The 18,946-nt window shown below is 57.8% G+C and overlaps 2 protein-coding genes across 14 annotated transcripts in view; both read right to left on the minus strand.

The window, feature by feature from the left end:
* Nucleotides 1-24: 24 nt before the first annotated feature.
* ATXN7L2 (ataxin 7 like 2) lies at nucleotides 25-15,793 on the minus strand. 13 transcript variants are annotated; one of them, XR_014844585.1, is made up of 13 exons: nucleotides 15,641-15,793; nucleotides 13,678-13,743; nucleotides 13,186-13,290; nucleotides 12,564-12,774; nucleotides 12,001-12,287; nucleotides 11,320-11,402; nucleotides 10,717-10,970; nucleotides 10,059-10,371; nucleotides 9,714-9,912; nucleotides 9,433-9,554; nucleotides 8,156-8,951; nucleotides 7,761-7,825; nucleotides 6,990-7,136 (listed from the first exon to the last, which is right to left on the minus strand). XR_014844585.1 is itself a non-coding variant. In XM_005663590.4 (12 exons), exons 1-11 carry the CDS (start codon nucleotides 15,765-15,767, stop codon nucleotides 7,769-7,771), a joined length of 2,307 nt encoding a protein of 768 aa, XP_005663647.3. In that variant the 5' UTR covers nucleotides 15,768-15,793; the 3' UTR covers nucleotides 6,990-7,136; nucleotides 7,761-7,768. The 13 variants fall into 13 exon arrangements, 7 of the variants coding, with proteins under 7 accessions (XP_003355311.1, XP_084879871.1, XP_005663647.3 ...); XR_014844586.1 differs by having other exon boundaries at nucleotides 7,761-7,861; XR_014844583.1 differs by lacking the exon at nucleotides 7,761-7,825.
* A 1,749-nt stretch (nucleotides 15,794-17,542) lies between these two features.
* SYPL2 (synaptophysin like 2) overlaps nucleotides 17,543-18,946 on the minus strand; it is a 47,479-nt gene continuing 46,075 nt past the window's right edge. The window contains exon 12 of the mRNA XM_021090083.2: nucleotides 17,543-18,854. Within this exon, the coding sequence (XP_020945742.1) occupies nucleotides 18,809-18,854 (46 nt within the window). The 3' untranslated portion in view covers nucleotides 17,543-18,808. The remainder of the gene's footprint in view (nucleotides 18,855-18,946) is intronic.

The raw sequence follows: 18,946 nt of genomic DNA on the forward strand, positions 1-18,946 counted from the left end.
AACACAACCGCTCTTAGACTTGGGTCCCTTACGCATCATTGTCCATAACTGTTTATTGTCTCCCTAAACGCAGTGTAAAACCCAAGCCAGACTGAGAGATAAGGACGAGGATACAATGCCACCTGTTCACATTTGTTTAATGCTTTGAGCTTTCTAATGCCTGTTAACATGCATTCTGTCTTCTAGAGCTCACAACACCCCTGCGAGGTAAGTCTGGCAATCAGTGATTTGCCTGTGGCCATGCCAGCCATCAGGGGCTGAGTAAACCCGGACTGCAGGCTTCTGAGCCCCCAGGTCAATGCACATTTCACCTCACAGTACACAGGCTCTTTATGCCAGCCAGACACGGGGCAGCCAAAGCACTAAACCAGATGCCTACCCACTCCCTAAACCTGCAGACGGAGTGAGTCAGGACCAAGGGTGTCCTTTGGAGGCCAAGACAGGTCAACACAAGGAAGGGCAGGAGTTCTAGAAGTTCAAAGTCAACAGCCACCACTGCCACCACCCGCGTCTGCAGAGCTTACACTGTGTGCCCTACATCTTGACCTCTGTCAGGTGAAAAGGCCCTATTAGTCTATTCAGAGGACTCTCAGAGGAAGGAAGCTTCACGGCTTGGCTGGGAGGTGAGACCGTGCAGCCCAGGCAGAGGGGGAAGGTGAGGGCTGGCTGACTCAGCCTGCGAGTGCTTCAGAGATCTGGAGCTGAAAAGGCCCCAGCCCTGTTCAGCTAATCATTATTATTAACTCTGAACAGGCCTTGGCATAGCAGCCAGCTGGCTCAGGAAGAATGCCTGGCTCTCCCACAGTGAGGCTTTAAAAACAAGACCCACAGCAGCCATGCATGGGGGTGGAAGGGTGGGGACAATGAGAAAGAAGGGACAGGATGGGCCAATGTCAGGGAGTGGGGAGGGGTAGTCTGCTCTGTAGGGGAGGTGGGGGGGGTGAGGCACCAGCTGGCCAGAGACAGCAGCCTACCTCTGATGGGGCTGAAGAGCCAAGAAGGTGAGCCAGGCAGACTTCCCCAGACACAGAGCTCCTGCCATTCAACACTACCCCCAGCCGGGGGGCCAAGGGAAGGGGTGGCTATGGGAAAGATGGGGGTTCGGGCGTGGTATCTGAACCCAGAATGGGAATCCAATTACCATGTGGATCCGGATACAAAAAACATCTATATTTCTAATGTCCTCAAGGTTGAGTTTGAACGTAATCATATTTGGAATCAGGACTTAGCTTGAAATGCAAATGTGTGCAAAAGACATGGAATTTTTAAAAACTTGAGCACCCCAGCTTTTTTTTTTTTTTTTTTAAAGACAAACCACCTGACAACTAGCAGCTTTTCTAGCTAGGGCACAAGGGCAAAAGGGCAGCCATTTGCGTCTTCCCCAAGGCCTGTGCCTCTCTGCTGAGCAGCCCAGCTAAGGTCCCAGATGGGGGGCTGGGGGAGGGGTGGGGCGTAGGGATAGGGGGATAGAGGGTGGGGGGGGAGGAAACACATGAGCGAGAGGAGGCACAGGCAGTCAGCAGCCACAAAGCTCCCAGCTGGAGGCAGGGTGCCCGGGCACGAAGGTCTAAGGATTGTCCAGCTGCTCCCCCAGGATGTGAGGGCAGGTGGTGATGAGGGGAGGGAGAAGCGGAGGGCGGGCGGGGGCGGGGGGGGGGGGTCCGGCCAGCCGGGAAGAAGGGCTCCTCCTGGTGACCGCCTCCCGGTACTGCGGTCAGACTGGCTAAGCGAGAGGAGACCACCTGTGCCCTCCCCTCTGCCCTGTGCCCCTGCCGCCCCCAGCCCTCCCAGTCAGAGAGGTGACAGCTGGGGCCCCTTCCTCCTTCGGAATATAAACGGCTTCCCCCTTCCTCCCGGGGCTGGGAATAGACATCAGCTGGCACCGCCCACGCAAACTGCCGGCTGTCAGCCCGCCCGCCGCCCCCGCACCACCTGGGAGGAGGCACCACCTCAGGCGGCTCGGGCTTTCCGGCGTCGCCCGCTTGGCTCCCAGAGCAAGCTGGTGAACCTCGCCCGGCCTCCTCACCCTGCAGTGGGCAGAGTGAGACCCCCCGGCACGGCCTGGGCTGTGACCGGGCCAGGGGAGATGGACCCCTGACCAAAGCAGCCCTATGGGAGACTCTCCTCGGTGCGGCCCCAGTAAGCAGCTCCCGGTTCACACCACACTGGGGGGTTGGAAAGGACAATGAAAGAGACAGGAACCACCACCCTCTGCATAGCAGGCGCCCCTTAGATGCTCAGGGCCTGGAGCCCTCCTGGGAGATGCCGTCTGACCCAGGAGGAGCCTATCGAGGACCGCTCAGAGGGCCCTTCTGCCCCCGCAGTTCCCGCTCCTGTGCTGTCCACGCAGAGCAACCTCCTTGCCTCTGAGCCACCCATAGGGGACGTCTTGAATCTTCTACAGACCTGTCATATCCAAAATACTGCCATCCAGGAATGCCTCCCCTGGCTCCGACGCCCTCACTCCAGGCCTCCCGGAGTTCCCAGCGAGCTCCTCTACCTGCCCCAACACCAGCTTTCCTGACTCGGCCATTTCCGTCCTCACCACCATCTATGGAGCTCCCGACTCCCCGACTGAGCCAGGCCAGGGTTAGCCAGTCTGGCATCCAGCCCTCACCGCCCAGGGCAGTCTGGGGAACTACTTTCAGTTTGGAACACCGAGGGGTCTCTGCAGGGAAGACAGCCCAGCCATCATGTGCCAGCTGGCACCAAACTCAGCTCCCTCCTGGGTCAAAGAGCTGGCAAGAGACGACCACTGAGGAAAGCTTAGCTGCCAAGGGAAGAGGGGATCAGGGAGACTTTGTCTTCTCTAGATCAGAAGAGCCCTGCCCTGCTTTCTTGGCTCTTATTTTGTTCTAAGCGCTTCGGAATAGCTCCACAAAGCTATGTGCTAAGACCTGAGCCCTTAGAAGGGCAAAACATGAGATGCTCAGTATACTCTGCCGCTGGGAACGGATGCCCTGAGGCCCTCAAGCCCAGATCCTGAGTTGAGCTAAAGAAAGTTCTTAGCTGGGCTAAGAAGCCCAGCCCATGGGCTTGGTTAAGCCAATGCCTTTCTGCTCCTCTAAAAGCTTTAAAGTGACTTCAGTGCCTTTAATGTCTTGGAATTCTAGAGACCCTCTTGGGTCCCCTCCCTCACAGCACCTGACTCCAGGGACCAAATCAACACAGATTCCTGAAAGGTCATGCGGGCAAATCCGGGAGGGTAAGGGAATAATGAGTGTAAGACTTAGATCCCGACTCTGTTGAGTGGTCCGGTCCAGGGTTCAGTGCTGGGCGGGTGCTCTGTGACAGCAACTGAACAGACACTAGATGTTAGAGATTGTTTAGAAACAACCACTCATTACACAGATGAGGAAGCTGAGGTCCTGAGACACATGACTTGCATAAGGTTGCACAATAGAGCCTCTAAGGACCATAGTCCATAAATAAGACCCAAGGGCTTTGCCCACTACACTGCTTTCTCAAAGTGACCCAAAGAGCCATGGCTGCCATTCAGTTCTAGAAACCCAACTTCTCATCAGGAGTGCAAAGAAATGACTGCCAACACCGTCGCCACCACCACCACCCAACGCTTCTGTCTTCCATCAAGAGCAGAGGCTTCAGGATCAAGCTTCCCATCATCACCTTCCACTTGCACCCAGTACAGTTCCCCGATGTTGCCCACTGAGTCATCTGTCAGCCACAGCAGTTGGGGTTTCGGCAGCCCCTGGCCCAGCTATGAAGTACAAAAACCCTACAACTTCTGAACTGGATCCTTGAAGGTCACCCAAGGAGCCACTGAAGTCCGAGTTAAGTGTCCCATTTAGATTCAGAGTTCAGAGGAACTCACATTTCCATTTTCTTCCTTGGCAAGTAGGAGCTGGAGATCTGATGCATGATTACCAGGGCTGGATAGAGGGGCAGCGCCAGGCACAGGTACCAGGCTGCATCTTTGATCTGGGCCTGGAACCACACAGAGTGCAGGCCCAGGAGTACCGTTACCGTAGCCATCAGGTAGACCACCAGTCCACAAGTCAGATGGTAGAGCTTGAGGCGAGCCACCCTTGAGACCCTGGCTGCCCGGGGACAGAGGAGGCAGAGCCCACACAGTGCCTGGCCACCAGTGGCCAGTAATGTCAGAGCCCCTACCCAGCTGTGCCAGGACACCAGGTGGGGCAGCTCACTGCGGGTCCTGCTGGAGACGATGAAGCCCAGGCCCAGGGCTGCACAGAGGATGGCTAGGGTCTGCCCTGCCCAATGGAGTCGGATCCGGACCTTTCGGGAGCAGAAGAAGAACGGGGAGTGCTCAGGCGAGAAGAGTAGGATGGCCTCAGCCATGCAGAGGCAGAACTGTGAACATAGGAGAGGGCTAGTGAGCCTCAGGCCCAGCTTGGAGGCCTAAGAAAAAGGAGGTGCCCTCATATATTCAAACAATGAGGACAAAGGGTGGGGGCTAAGAACTCCCACCAGGACCCCCTGCCTCCCAGGTCAGCATTTCTGGGCAGAATTGGGAATCCACACTTCAATGATTCAGGCTGACATCCAGCCCCCTCCCCACCCCCTCCACAATGACTCCCATGTCTTGACCAAGGGGAAGGGCAAATGGTAAACTTCCTACTGAACTTTGGGGATGGGGAGCGACTGGAGAACACCCTTCCAATTCCTCCTTTCAGGCCTTAGCAGAGAAAAAATGGTGTCTTCCACGCCCTCCACCCCCTTCAACCACCTGACACTACCTAGAGCCCAGCCTTCTGTGTGCCCTGATCTCCTAAGTTGCAGGGAAAGATGGGGCCCTGGCCATTTCCCCCACCTCTCTGAGCCTTAGAAAGGCTGAGCCTTCTCAAGGCTGGATGCTTCCTTAGGGGAATATCCAAACAAATCACCTGCAGAAAGAAGCCCAAACTCACCGCCAAGGCCATGAATACAGGGTGCCAGGAGAAAAAACCTAAGAATCAAAGAGAACAGACTGACGGCTGGGCACCATTCTTTCTGCCCGCGTTTGGCCGGCTGGAGCCCAAAGAATCTGGCTGGAGAAGAAAAGTCACAGTGTACTATCTCCAACACTAATCAGCAATCAGGAACTCAGCACAAAGTGGAGCAACCAAGAGGGCAAACAAACCAGTTTGGCCCGAGTTCCCAATTCAGCGCCTCGCAGCAATCAGCCAAGTCCTAGAATAGATCGTGGCCTCCCTCCTTTACTTAGATCGTCCATGAGGGGCTCCGCTTATGATGAACTAGTGAGTTTATTCCGTTCACTTCAGTCGTCTCCTCTCCTCCCGGCACCCAAAGCCCCACCCTTCCAGGACCCACCCCCAGGGCCACGCCCCACCACGCCCTTACTACCCTTCCACAGTCCGCCCCTCCACTGCTAGGGTCCCCACTCCACGCTTCTCCTAGCGCTCCCGGGCTCTGCCCCTCCAGCATCTCGGCTCCGCCCCGTCCCCTGGCCCCGCCCCCGTGCCCACTCACTGGTTCCCGGCCGGGACAGCACAGTCAGAAAGATGGTGAAGCCCAAAGCGACCAGGTGTGCCAAGATCCCACAGCCTCTCCGCAGCCAACGCGTCAGTCTCGGCTCCCTCGGCGGAGCGGGAACCAGACCTACCTCCAGGGGCTGCATGGCGGTCCCCGGCCGCCGCACCCTCCCAGCTGCCGGGGCACGTCTTCCGGGTTTGCGATCGCGGAGGCGGCCTTGGCTGCGGGAGAAGCTCCTCCCCAGGACGCCGCCGGCAATACGGCGGATGCGCCCACAGCGCCCTCTGGGGGCTGGGGGGAAAGAGCCTCGGCCCCGGAGAGCCCCGAGGGCAGAAGGCGACTGGACAGCTCCCGGCCCAGCGCTTTCCTTCAGCCAGCCTCATTTGCATTTTGATGTCTACAAGGGCTTATGGGGCTGGTGTCTCAGGCAGCCTGTGGAAATTATGTTTATGACAACTGATTTCACCCACATCACAAATCTGGTACACTGGGCCAAGCGTGTGAAACCCGTGTTTTGAGCAGTTTTCCAGAAATACTGAATTTCCCCGGTTGGCCACTGTCTCCCATCATCCCTTCTTTCGTCTTAAGGGAATAAGATTCCCCTCTGCTTAAAAGTAAGAAGACTGAAAGAATAAAGCTAGAATCTGGTGCCCTGTGCCTGGTAAATTCAGGGTTGAGGACCAAAGGCGGGCCATGCAACAGTCCTATCCCCTATCTGCGCAGTGGTTGTTGTCCCCAGTGAGACAAATGGAAAAACTAGGGCACTCCCAGCGCTGGCCGCCTCCACACCATCTGCTCAGCCCTGGGGAGCCAGGTGATCCTGAGGGACTGGGGCCTCCCACATGCCCGCTGCCTCCCACATCAAGGGAAGTTCTGTATGTGATCATACCCTTTTCCTTCCTGCCTCCAAAAAAGGTGTGGTTCGGCTTAAAGAGGTTGCGCCCCTTCCTTATGGGTAAACCCACAGGTCAGGGAGAAAAAGGGACCAAAGCAGGCCGTCCTGGGTGCAGTTACCCACTTAAGCTCCAGTGGCTGAGAAAATAAGGCTGCTAGCAAGAGGCAGGAAGAGCTGAAGAAACGTGAGGCAATAATGTGGAGACAGGATGGAGGCCTAGGGTTGCTCAAAGACCAGAGAAGAGCCACAAGCTGATGCCCACAGACCCTCAAGGCAAAGATCCAAGAGCCGGGCCAGGGGTGTGGCTCCCCTCCCCCATCCGGTCTCCTTTCCTAATGGGACTGTAGTTCCTGTGGCTGTTGCTCACTCAGAGCTGGAGCCGCACATGCCTCCTCATCCTGAGACTCCCACAGTGATTCCACCCCCAGCCGTTTCCACAGTTTTAAAGGACAAAAAATGTACGAGCCTAAGAGACTTTTCTGCAGGCAAGCGATGGGAGCTGGAGCCTGGCTGCCTATCATCTCAGCCTCCTGGGGTGCGGATGGGGACAGTAAGGACACTCGTTTTGTTACATTTCTTTGCTTCCTTCTCTATGTTTGTTTTTGTATTTTCTTAGCAGCAACAGAACAGGGAGACAGTCTTGAGGTATTTTAAAGAGTTTTTTTCTTAAAAAAAATAATATAAAGTTATAAAAAGCGGCAGCAGCCTGGGGCCCGGATCTGGAGGGGAGGAGGTGCTGGCGTCTCCATCGCAGTGGGCAGGCACTTTCTCGTTAATGGGCTTTTGACTGCAGGAAGACAACAGGCAAGAGACAGGGTCAGGCTGGGGGGCGGGAGGGGGTCTACCCATCCTCCTGTCACTGCACAGGCCATAAAAGTAAGGCCTGATTTCCTCCCGATGGTCTGGCGAGTAACACTGGGCAAGGGGGAAGACGAATGCCAGCCCCAGCAGAGGCAGCCCAGAGATCACCCAGGCCCACATGTGACACACACACTTGAGCCCTGGGCAACTGTCAGACTTACTACTCTGGTGTGGGCGCCAAAGGTGTTGGTATGCACCTGGCTAGTGCTTGGCCAGGAGGGCACGCCCCTTCCCACCTCCAATACCTCCCTCCTGGCTAAGATCACATGGACAGCCCAGCATGCTACTTCAGGGCTCCCATCAGAAGAGGCAAATAAACCTGGCTGCTGGCTTTACCAGAAACCCCAGAGGACTTGCCTGGCCCCTGAAAACCTGGCAGTGGGTATGTGTGCAAGGTGGGCAGACATGCACGTGGACCTTGGGTTGTGGCCCTGCCCTTCCATGCCCTGATGCCCAGAGGCAAAACCAATGCACCAGACCGGCCCCCCACCCTGTGCCCAGCATATCAGGCCACAGCTCAGGGACCCAAGCTCAACGCCACTGCCCAAACCTTGCTTATCAGAGCTCATGGAGTCCAACTTCCTTTCCTTCAGGAAACAGAGGTAGCTCCAGTTCCTGGAGTGAGGGCCACCGCCAAATCAGAAAGTGGCCCTTTGATTAAAGCAAAGGCGGGGAAGGGGGACAGGCAGGGGCAGCATCTCCTTAGTGCAGGGAGAGGGCTGGGCACGGAGGAAGGCCCAGCCAGCCAAAGCCGGGGTCCCCTCTCCCTGGAGAAGATGGCCCAGAACGCTTGCTCCCCTTCCCCAGGCCTCCCTTCCCTGCGCAAACATGTCCTCGCAAACATGTCCTCGGCGCCTCTCTCTGTCACTTTCCCCGTGTGCTGTCCACCCGCATCCCTGCTGACTCCGCCCCTTCCCGGACCTCTTCAGGGGGCTGGGCTGGTACCTTCAGTGGAGAACACTTGTCCTCAAAGGCCAGGGCCGGACCCGGCTTCTTGCGGCGCACGGAGCAGGCCGCGTCGGCGGGGGCACCAGCCTGGCAGTGCTTGGCCTTCACTGGCCGGCAGTAAGTGGCCAGGTTTTTCCGCTTCTTGGCTACCTCTTCCTCGGAGAGGCAGCTGGTCGGCAGGGCCTTGGCTGCGAGTCCAGCCCCTCCCTGGCTGTCCAGCTGAGAAGCCTTGACCGGCGTAGGGGGCGGATGAGGGGGGCCCCGGCAGTCCAGGGGCCCTGCTCGCTTCACTCTTGGCCCCACCGTCCCATTGAGCCCCACGCCCAGAGCGGTCTTAGTCTTGGCCGAGAGGCCCCGGCAGCCAGGGGGTTTGCCTTTTCCAGTGGGCTCCAGGATGCAGGTCCGTTTGAAAGTGGTGGGGCCAGGGGATAACTTCCGCTTTCGAGAAGGAGCCTCCACCTCAAGCGCGTCCTTGCCTTTGGACGACTTGCTGGCCTTGGAAGGCGGGAGCTTGCAGAAGGACGGGGACGGTGTGTTGGCAGGCAGTGGTGAGGTGATAGCCTGGCTTCCGCCCATGCATTCCGCCTGGCTGCAGGCGGCTGCCACACTGGGGGAGCCTGCAGGGTAGCTGGGAACTAGGCTGTCCTTGGCAGGGGGCATGGAGGCTGGGCAGGCGGGTCTAGGGGGTGGGCCTGGAAGCCGGGGGCAGCTGCTCGCAGAGGATGGGCTCAGGGGAGCAGCCGGAGGGGAGCTGACAAGGTGGGATGGAGGCTCAGCCGCGGGGGGGATCTTCCTGCAATAAGAAGGGAGCCCCACTGTGATGCCAGTCAAGCAAGAGGGCCTCCCCATCCACATACAACAGTCTCTGCCCCACCTAGAAATGGCCCAAATCCCTGGCAGTGCTGCCATCTGCTGGGAGACGCTGGAACTGAGAGACAGGAGGAAGGCACAGGGACTGGTAAGAATGAACCGGTGTGCAGACCCATTAAGAACCTCCCTTTCACTCTCAGGTTGGACAGCATCTATTCCTAGTTACCCGAAAGGTCCTGGAAGTGATGGGTAAGAGTTAAGATTCATTCCCAGGTGACCCATTCTCGCCCTGCCTTAGCCCAGCTCCAGGCTGCCAAGTCTCTCCACGGCCTCTTGATCCTACACGGGGGTCTCCCTGGCAAACAGTCCAGCCCCCTCTCCAGGTATGTGTGAAGAAGCAGGGCTTCGGAAGCCCATGGGTGCCTGGGGCCTAGGGAGGGATCCTGTGGGGCTGAGGGACTCACTTCCACATGTGTGAGCTGAGATGCCGCTCCAGCATGGAGCTCAGTGCTGAGCAGAACCGGTCCAGCCGGCGGCTGAACACGTAGCATCCAGGACTCACCAGCCGGCTTCCAAAGGTGCAGAACTGGAGGCAGAAGGCAAGCACGTGGTTAGTGGGGCCTGAAGCGCAGGGAGGGCTCCTGCTCACAGGATCTGACCTCCCCAGCCCACGCTGTGAGCCAGGGGTGCTGCCCCCCCCCCGCCCATCCCAAGCCCACCCCAGGTCCCCGCCACAGGTCCTTACCGCCTGTGGCCGAGGGGGCCGGCTTGCATAGTGGCAGTCAGTGGGGAGGCGGAGGTCGTCAGATGTGCCCTCCTCCTCGCTCTCCTCACTGGAGGCCTGGGCCCCCCCCCGGGGCAGGGGGAAGGGAAACAGGCCTGGGTCCCCATCACCACCACCAGGGCCTTCGGCATCCAACTCACTCTCAGAGGAGGCCCGGGACCTGGAAGGGCCAAAGGGGATGTGAGGATGGGCCAGGGTGGGGAGTGTCCCTGAACCCGCCAAGCTCCAAACGCCAGGGCAGACCCCCTGCTGGGCAGTCAGACAAAGAGGAAGGAGGACAGGAAGGGAGGGAACGACAGAGCTCACAGAGTAAGAGCCAGAAAGATCGGGGCCACAGCTCCCACGGGCTCCTCTCCCCAGCCCCTTCACTTCCCAGCCCCTGTCTCCTCAGGGGGGAAATCTGCTCCAGATTCGCCTCCTCCAGAACATCTTCTGAGTTAAGTGCACCCAGCTCTGGTCAGCCCCGTCAATTCTCTCAACCCCCTTCGTGCATCACATATTCCTGTGAGCCTGTCTGGGAGCTGAGCCTGTGTTTCGTGTCTGCCCCTCGTGTTACAGGCAGAGATGCGTGTGTGTCTCCTTCGGCAAGGCAGGCTCTCCCCGGGGTCCAGCGCAGCCTCTGCACACGAAGGGGCCAGTGAATAAATACACAGTAGGACTGCCTCACCCGGGACCCTGACCCTTTCGGCTCCCCAGTTCCGACTTGTGGCCCGGTGGGAGCGGCTGGGAAATGTTTTTATCCTGGGTGTTGGAACACTACAGAGAGGCTGGGGTCCACAGTACGCCAGGTTAGGAACAGGGAATCGCCCACTTCCACGCCACTGCCGGGGCCCTCCCCCCACACTTGGGGTGGAGTGAGCAGCATCTTCCGGGACGCTCCCTGGGCCTGTCTCCAGGGGTTCCTGATGGCTTGGGGCCAAGTGTCCCCCGGTAAGATGCGGGGGGCGCTGGATCCTGGACGTACCTGGGCAGTGCACAGTATGGGTAGGTCTGCTTGGCACGGGCAGAGAAGGTGCTGCCGGGAGCAGCCGCTGCTGCCACCGCCTGGACTGAGGAGGGGGGCTCCTGGGAGGGGCGCTCGAGAGCTGGCTCCTTGCGCCCTGGGCTCTTCTCCTTGGGAGACTCCCCTTTGCGGGAGCTGGCCTTCAGCTCTGCCACCAGCACGTCAAAGTCCTTGGCTCGGCCCTGAACCTCCCGGCGCTGGTGCACCGAGTGGATCTAGAACACAGCAGCGGGGAGGGTGAGGAGGGGCGGTGAGCTGAGCACCCCACCAGGTGGTGAGGGCAGCGCTGTGCTCTGGCCTGGGCAAGCCGAGAGGGAAGGCGCCTGAGTGTGTCTATCTCGCTCCCCCACAGGGCCAGAACCCTCCTCTGCAGGGGGAGGTGGAAGCAGCCCCCTGCCTGCTGGGCGCATGCTGGGCCCGCTGGGGGCCGCTGCCTCTCCCTGCGTCTGGTCTGGGCTTAACCCCCATCCCTGGAGCTGGATTTTGGCTAAGATCTCACTTCCCTCCCTGCCAGGGCGCCGGCTGCGCTGTCCCACCCTCACCTCACAGTGGGCGTGGGGTTACCTTGCAGGTCAGCAGGCGGGTACAGATCTTTTTGGTCTCTGGATTCACTACGCCGCACTGCCTGTTGAGGTCGCACTCCTTCCCTGTGGGGAAAGTGGTTCCCATGATCCCCAAGGCCACTTCTAGAAGGCCCACGGGCAGGTCTGGCCTCTTCTTGCCAGAGGCCTGGGAAGAGGGGGGGCCGAAGGCAGGAGAGCCTCTGGCCTCGAGTCTGGGGCTGCAGCCCTTCCAGAGAAGCTCCTCTGACCATCGGCAGCTCTCTGCCGGGCACCAGAACCATCCCGTCCCCTTTCCCAGGCCAGGCACTCTTCCAGGGACTCCAAGGCCCCAGGAGGACAAGACAAGAAACAAAAGCAGCTGCAGGCATCTGGGATGCCAGGGTAACCAGCTGCAGGAGGCGTCTGGGGTTCTGGATCTAGGTGAGAAAAGAGGTAACCAGGTGGCTGCGTGGCACAGGTTCCCTCAGCCTTAATCAGGAGACCTGGGCTGAAAAGAGCTTCCAAGAGGACAAGCAGGTCAAGCGTGTGTCCACGTCAAGGGATGACCAGCGGCTCCGACCCTGGCAGCCTGCGAAGGCCAGGCCCGCTCGTTCCCCACCCCGTCTCCGTCAGACCCAAGGACCAAGCAGTCTCAAGGAGTCCCCACTCTACCTTCCTGACCCCCAAGACCACGACTACTCACGAGCCATCTTCCGGTGGGTTTTAGGGGGCAGCCTGGTCCCACCAGGCTCCTTTTCAGGGGGGCTGCCTTCAGCCCGGTGACTCAGGCCCTCGCTGGGGGTTATCTCAATGCCTTCTCTGCCAGGAGGTTCTTTAGAAGGGGGTGCCATGGGGTTTTTCCCAGGGGAGTCCTTGGCGAGGCTGCCTGGCTGGCTGAGGAAAGCAGAGGGCGGGGCCACCCTGATTCCGTGTCCGTCGGGCTTCGGGAGACTGGACATCTTCTCCAAATTCACCACAGGCACGAAAAGGCTACACATGGAGAGAGGGTGTAGGCTGGGGGGTGGGGGGAGGCTGGGCCCTGGACTCGAGCCCAGAGCCATCTCCCTTCCCAGCCCTGGACCGTGCGTGGGCTCCTGCAGGGGTGCGGGACATGGGAAAGGGGACCCTCCTCCCTGGGGCGATGGGAAGGGAGCTGTGCCCATCGCCCCACAGCCGCCTCCCCCTGGGTCACCCCCGCCCTGGGGCTACGGTCCGGGCTGGTCTCGGGGCGGGGGGGGGGGGGGGGAGCCGCCAGCCTTTCCTCACCAGAGGTTGTCTTTCTGGGTCTTCTCGGGAGGCTGGTGGCCACGGCTCCGGGACCCCTGGCCCTTCTCCCTGGAGGAGGTTTTGGTGGAACCTGAGGCCCTGTAAGCTGGGCCCTGCCCATTCACTACATGGCATTTCTGAGAGCTGGCAGGGGCTGGAGGTGGGGGTGGGGCCCGGGCGTAAAGCTTGCTGAGGGGCCCGTGTCTTCTTTCTGTCACCAGGAGGTGGAGAGAGTAATACACGTGAGTGGTATCAACTGCCTCGGTCCCCAAGCCCCTAACCCTGCTCACAGACTCATGATAGAGATGCCGGAGTTTCCCAAGCTTAGAGTTTAAATTTGCCTCCTTCCCATCTGAATTGGAGCCTTTGAGACTCAAAATTCTATCGCTTCCTGAACCTCTCTGCTCTTTGCAGATGTTAGAACTTTACTCCACCAGAAGCTAGATGTTTGCTTAAACAAAAACTCCGACCCGCAACAATCTCTGAAGCCCCTCCCCCGCCTTCCTATTCCGGAAGCCTCCCTCCGTCACCCCGCGACCTCCCAACGGACCCTGTCTGTCCTCGGAGTTCCATGTTTCACCTTCCCCTGTCCCCTCTAGCTCCTCCCTAGGGCTCCCCTCACCGCAGTGCTTCTGGAAAGCTTGAGGCTTCACCACTTGGCTGCAATGGTTACACACAACCAAATAGAAGTCATCATGGGCAGGGCAGTGCCCGAAGATGGACATGTCTGCAATGACAGAAGCCCTTATCACCAAGGCCGGGGACCCCAGGGTTTCCCTGTAAGATCAGAGGACATCCCACCCACCACTCAGATGACACTTCCCCTCCCGGCCGATGTGACAGGCTTTCGACTGGACTCTCCCAGCTTCCAGAGTTCCATCTAACCAGTCCCTAAGAATGTGGGCTTTCAGGTGAGTGGGTGCCAAACACCTATGCTTAGCAGCTTCCTCAATAGGTCACAGGAGCCAGGAGAATGGGCTGACTCAGACCTATGAAAGTGAGAATCCCCAGACCTGCTGCTTCGAGCAGCCACCTCCTGGGACGTGGTGGGAGAGGGCTTCGAAGGTGGCCCTGTCTGCCCTGGGCCCCAGCCTTAATGTGTGTTGACTCCCACCTTCTTTAATGAGGGTCATGGCATCCAACTTCTTCATGTTTTTGTTGCTCTCCTCCAACTCAGCCCCTGGAGGAGAAACACAGCTCAGAAGGACCACTCTCATCCCAGAAACCCCATCTCCAACCTGTCCAGGGTCTGCCGCTAAGCAGGAGGAAGCGCAGACTTCTTGGCAAGCACCTGGCGCTCAGGACCATTAAAGAACTTTTCAGTAGATCTTTCTCAAGTGCCCATCGTTCCTTCACCAGCTACCTCTGGAATGAGCCGGCCCCATCAGGAGGGATCCAGATAACTTTCTTATGGTTCCTTTGCTCCAAAGTGCAGTTCAGGATTCCACTGCTGACTAGTTGGGTGACTACAGGTAATGTATCGCTTTTCTGGGCTTACTTCCTCACTTAAATAGGAAACAGTCCTTAATATATTTTACTACAGATCCCCAAGTCTCTTCTTGAGATGTCTCAGGTGGGTCCTTTCTGCTTTTCTGTGGAATCCCAAACACATACTCTCCCAGGTCCCCATCCCCAATTCTGTTCCACCTGGGTGGCTATGACACTGTCAAAGTTACACCCAGCTTCTCAGGTCCTGTGTTGAGAGGATGGCCACAGAGCAGAGAAACTGCTGTCTTGGGTGTTTGGACATCTTCAAAGTCCCCCTGGTCATCCACACAAGCCCTTTTCCTCTTTGGGGGTGGGTGGGCAAGGGTTGCCCTTGTACCTCAGTTTCTGTTGATGACAAAACATCTTAGCTGTGCAAAGCAGCTCTCTCCCCATCCCCCTGCCTTACTTCTCTCCCCTTCCTCCTCTACGCCCCCTCCCTGTCCCTTGGAAAAAAAAAATCAATTCTGAGTCACCAAACCCGTCTGATTCCATTTCCGGTTCTCATTGCACCCAGACCCTGACAATGGCCCCATCCTTGCCCACCCAGCATGGGGCAGTTCTGAGGTGGCCTGGGCTTCCACTTAGGTCTGCTTCTGACACCTACTAATAGACTTGCCCCTTTCTAGAATGAGAAGAACACTGACAGTCTTATATAATCTCCAGCTATGAGGGGCGGTGGGTTAGGCATGCAAGAACCGAGGGCCAGCTCCCACCCTTAAGTTGGTTAAAATGCAGCGATGGACAGAACTGAGCTGGGAGTTGGATGTCTCAGAGGAGAACAAGTGTCATCAGAGACCGCTCCATGTGGTCTCCTCCTCCACCTCTTCTCACTTGTAAACTTCTTCAGGGGCGTGATGCCTGCTGTCACCCTAAAGGCCACGAGGCCAGATGCCCCCTGGGGTCCAGGAGACAAAGATCAGGAGAAGGGGCTGTCAGGCCGCTCACCAAAAGCACTCGGGGGCCTAGAGAAGGTGAGGGTCAGGAGAGAGAGCCTGGGAGGCAGGGTGAGAGGCCCGGGAAAGGATGGAGGGCTGGAGGCATGGATGGATGGACAGAAGGAGGGAGGAAGGGAGGATGGATAAATGGATGGACCAACGAACTAATGCGGAGGAGGGGGGGTCCGGTGGCACTGCAGCCAGCAGGCAAATGCCAAAAAGGAGCAGGAGGTGTGGGGCAGAAGGCGAAGAAACAAGGGGGACTGGGAGGGGGGCACAGAAGTGGGGTGCGTGGGAAACACGTGGAGAGGACTGCTGCAGATAGGGAAAGCTCGAGGCAGGTGCAGGAGAGGCGGAAGCTGGAGGATAGCAAGCAAGGAGAAACATAAAGGCAAGCAGATGTGGGGGCAGGTATTGGGCAACGGCAGAGGCAGAGGTGGGCAGGGTGGGCTGCTGGCGGAGAGCCGGCACTAGGACCCGGAGGCGCGAAGGTGGCGGAGCAGGCGGGCACTAGGACCCGGCGGGTCCTTTGTTTGGGGGGCCGGGGAGCCGGACGGCGGCTCCCGTCGGCGGCTCCCCTCTGCTGGCGGGGGCCCGGAGGGGGGGAGGGGAGACAGTGATGGGGTCCTTGGACTCTAGGGGAGCTTCACTCACCGTCGGCCGCAGGCAGCTCGGCCCGCTCCACCCACGAGCTCCAGCTCTGTCCCGCGAAGTCATCGAGACTCGGCACCCGCCGCTCCAGAGCGGCCATTGCTGCCGCCGCGCGTTCACGCACCGCCATCACCGCCGCGGACGCGCGCCCGCCCCGGCGCCGCCGCCGCGCGGCCCCCTCCCCCCATCCTCGCCGCGGGCACGCCTCTCCTCTCCTGCCCACCTTTTCAGCTCACTCTTTGCGCAAGCGCAGCACTGGACGCCTTCACTTCACTCTCCCTCTTGAGTAGCCTTCTGGGAAATGTAGTCTTAGAGGTGGTGCATTTGCCTACGGAGCTCGCAGCAAGAGCCCCTCGAAATGCACAATTGCAGGAGAGGGGGGTAAAGAGACCAAAGCCCCAGGACCTCTGCTCCTAACCCTTGTGCACACATCCTTTGTGCTACCAGCTCATTATCCCAAGCTCACTGCTCACAAACCTCAGTCTCAAACCTCTCTCTGCCCAAGACGCCCCTTTAAGCTGTGCTTCCGCCAGCTGGCTGGCGCCCCTTCCTGGGCTGGCGGCCACGAAGCGACTTCGCTTCCCTGTAGATCGAATAGGGTAGGTGCAGTGAGGTGGGCGCTGTGAATCCGAAGGGCAAAGGGAGGGGGTCTGTAGGATGTGCTGAAGGACACAAGGGTTGGAGTGGGGGAGGGTCATCAACTCTCGTGTTGTGCCTCCTGTGTGGGAAACCCACGCTGCCCTGATGCAGAGCAGAGGATTGGAGTGGCGTTGTCTAGGTTTGGGAGGACTTAGCTGAGCTAACCAAGATTACCTGTCAGGATGACAGAAAGCTATCTCCGAGCCCGAGCCAGCCCCGGAACTGGGGTGGCCCCGAGGCTGCTGGTGTTTGCAGCATCTCTGCTGATCCGTCTCTCTCCTCCCGAGAACTGCGATCAATACCCTGTGCTGCCTCTTCCCAAACCCTGGCTGGACCCTGGCTTCATCCATCAATTTGGCTTCTTTTTCTAACGAATATTTTCTCTGCTGGAAGGGTTGCTACCAGAGCCTCGGCATAGGGTGATTTCTCATCAGATCTGTCATTTTCCTTGCTAAGGCCTGGGAAAACCTTAATCATCCACCTCTTTCTTCTTCTCAGCTGATAACATTCCTTCCCACCTTCACACAATCAAGAGACAAAAGCCCACCCCCCAACACCATCACATCAGAAAAGAGAGAACTGATTCTCTTTTCCCTCCTCAACAACTTACACCTCACCCTGTATTCATTATTTCATCTATGGGGAAAACAAATTGGAGTCGAATAAGTCAAGGTCTGTGATGTCAAGACCTCGGACTTTCTTCTCATATTCACCCAGGGAAAGTTAAGTACTTCAATATAATCTCCGAGGGCAGAGATTCTTAACCTGAGAACCACAGATGATTCCCAAAAGGTCCGGGAACCTGGTGACATTGAATGTAATATTGTGCCTAAGTGTATTTTTCTAGGGGATGTAAAGGTAGCATGTGACTGACTGTTGGAAGGGGAAAGAGGTGCAAGTTTGTTCGGCAAAGCACGTAGCTCTCATCTCCTGACAGGAAGCCTGTCTAGGTCACAGATGGTAGGAGAGCAAATGGAAACAGCATTGTGGAAGCTACTATCTCGCGCCTTTTGAGTTTGCTCTAAATTTACTAATGAGTCTTAATGACTTTGGACTAATTGGTGCCACCAAAAGAGGAGATGTCACCAGCCTGGGGCCTGCCAGGAACAACTCCTCAGCCTGCAGACTCCACTGTGGGGGGCGGGGTGGGGGGGGGAGTGTGCAGAGTGGAGAGGAGTGGAATGATGTTTTGATGGAAATGCTGATATTTGTCCAAGAACTTAAAGGGAAGGAGGAGGAAAGAAAATCCCCAGAAGGGCTCCATTCTTGGCTCCCTCGTGGCAAATGCTTGAAGCACTGTTTATTCAAATGTATAGTAACAAGCACCAGAAAACAACATGCAACATTCTCCCCCCCACCACCCCACCCCGACCTGCAATCCCGGAAGAAGGACACCTATGACCACGATGGTGGAGAGAACTCATGTTCAGGAAAGGTCCTAGGTGGGCACACTGGCAGGGCCAGTTTACTGGGGCAAAGGGCAAGTGCCCTGCCTTTTGGCCTCCCGCAGCAGCTGGAGAAACCAGACACCTTCTCCTACCTCAGGCCCCACTTGGCGAAGTGGTGATGCCAGCCCTGGTGGGAGGGGACGTGAGTCCTTTTGAGGATAGCCCGGCCTTCAGCATGTGGACCAGGCCAGCCCTCTGAAGGTAGCGAGGTGAAGCAGCCTTTCCTCTTAGGGCGGCCACGGAGGGAGAGGCCATAGCCGAAGTCAAGGCTCTTCTGGCTGAGAGCAAGCCAGCCTCTTGTAGAGGAGAAAGAGCCTTCTCTGCTTTAGGGAAAGTTCTGGGCTAGGGCTCTTTGGCAGGCGTGCATACCCACTCACCCCTTTCCCTAGCTGAAGGACCAGTTAGTAACTTTGGCCCCAAATGAGAACACTTTATCCATCATATTTCAGATAAATTATAAATATGTACACAGAAGCCAAACAAAGTTCCAGTAGAAGTTGTTTACAGACCCTCCCGGGGGCCAGCTTGGAGGAAAATGAAGATCACCCCTTTGTTCTTTGTGTCTCTGAAGCTGTAGACAAAACTGTCCCCCCTCTTGTCCTTGAGTAACCTTGGGGACAGCTCAGGACAGAGAGAGGTTCAGACTTAGAAACACTCTCCTCCCCATCTCCTATGTTCCCTCCTCAAATCTCTTCCCCCAAGTCGAAAAAACAAGTATGGTAAAGTTTCCTTGAAGGACTCTGGTGGAGCATTTGAAGATGTAAATCTCACATTTCTCTGTCGAGTGGGGAAAATGTGACCCAAAGAAGAAACGAAGGGCTCGAAGTCAAAGGTCCTGCGGCCTGGGTACCCCAGTAATGCACAGGTTCCTGTGGAGGGTGCTTAGTGGGGTGAGGATGTGGGAGGGGTAGACTCGGTCCTGAGAGGAGACGGGCACAGGGCACTTTCACCTTTGGGATGATGCGTGGGCTAATTGGCACTGCATTGGAAAATGGCTGGATTCCTCCTTCTTCGTTCTTCCCTGGGCAGCCCTACGGCTAGAGCAGACTGCAGTGCTCTGAGCTGGGTGGCAGACACATGGCCCTTATCCGGTCAGCACTGACTCTGAGGCCCTGGCGTCCAGAGAGGCACTGAAGGGGGCGTCAGGAAGAAGAGACACACCAAAGACAAATATGGAACTGGGTCCCGAAGTAAAGAAGCACCAATAGCACCGGCCTGCCCT

Source organism: Sus scrofa, chromosome 4, assembly GCF_054392235.1.
Source record: "Sus scrofa isolate SSC_HxYL_T2T_F1_AM1 chromosome 4, Sscrofa_HxYL_maternal_Yorkshire_Landrace_v2.0, whole genome shotgun sequence".
Taxonomy (NCBI): Eukaryota; Metazoa; Chordata; class Mammalia; order Artiodactyla; family Suidae; genus Sus; species Sus scrofa.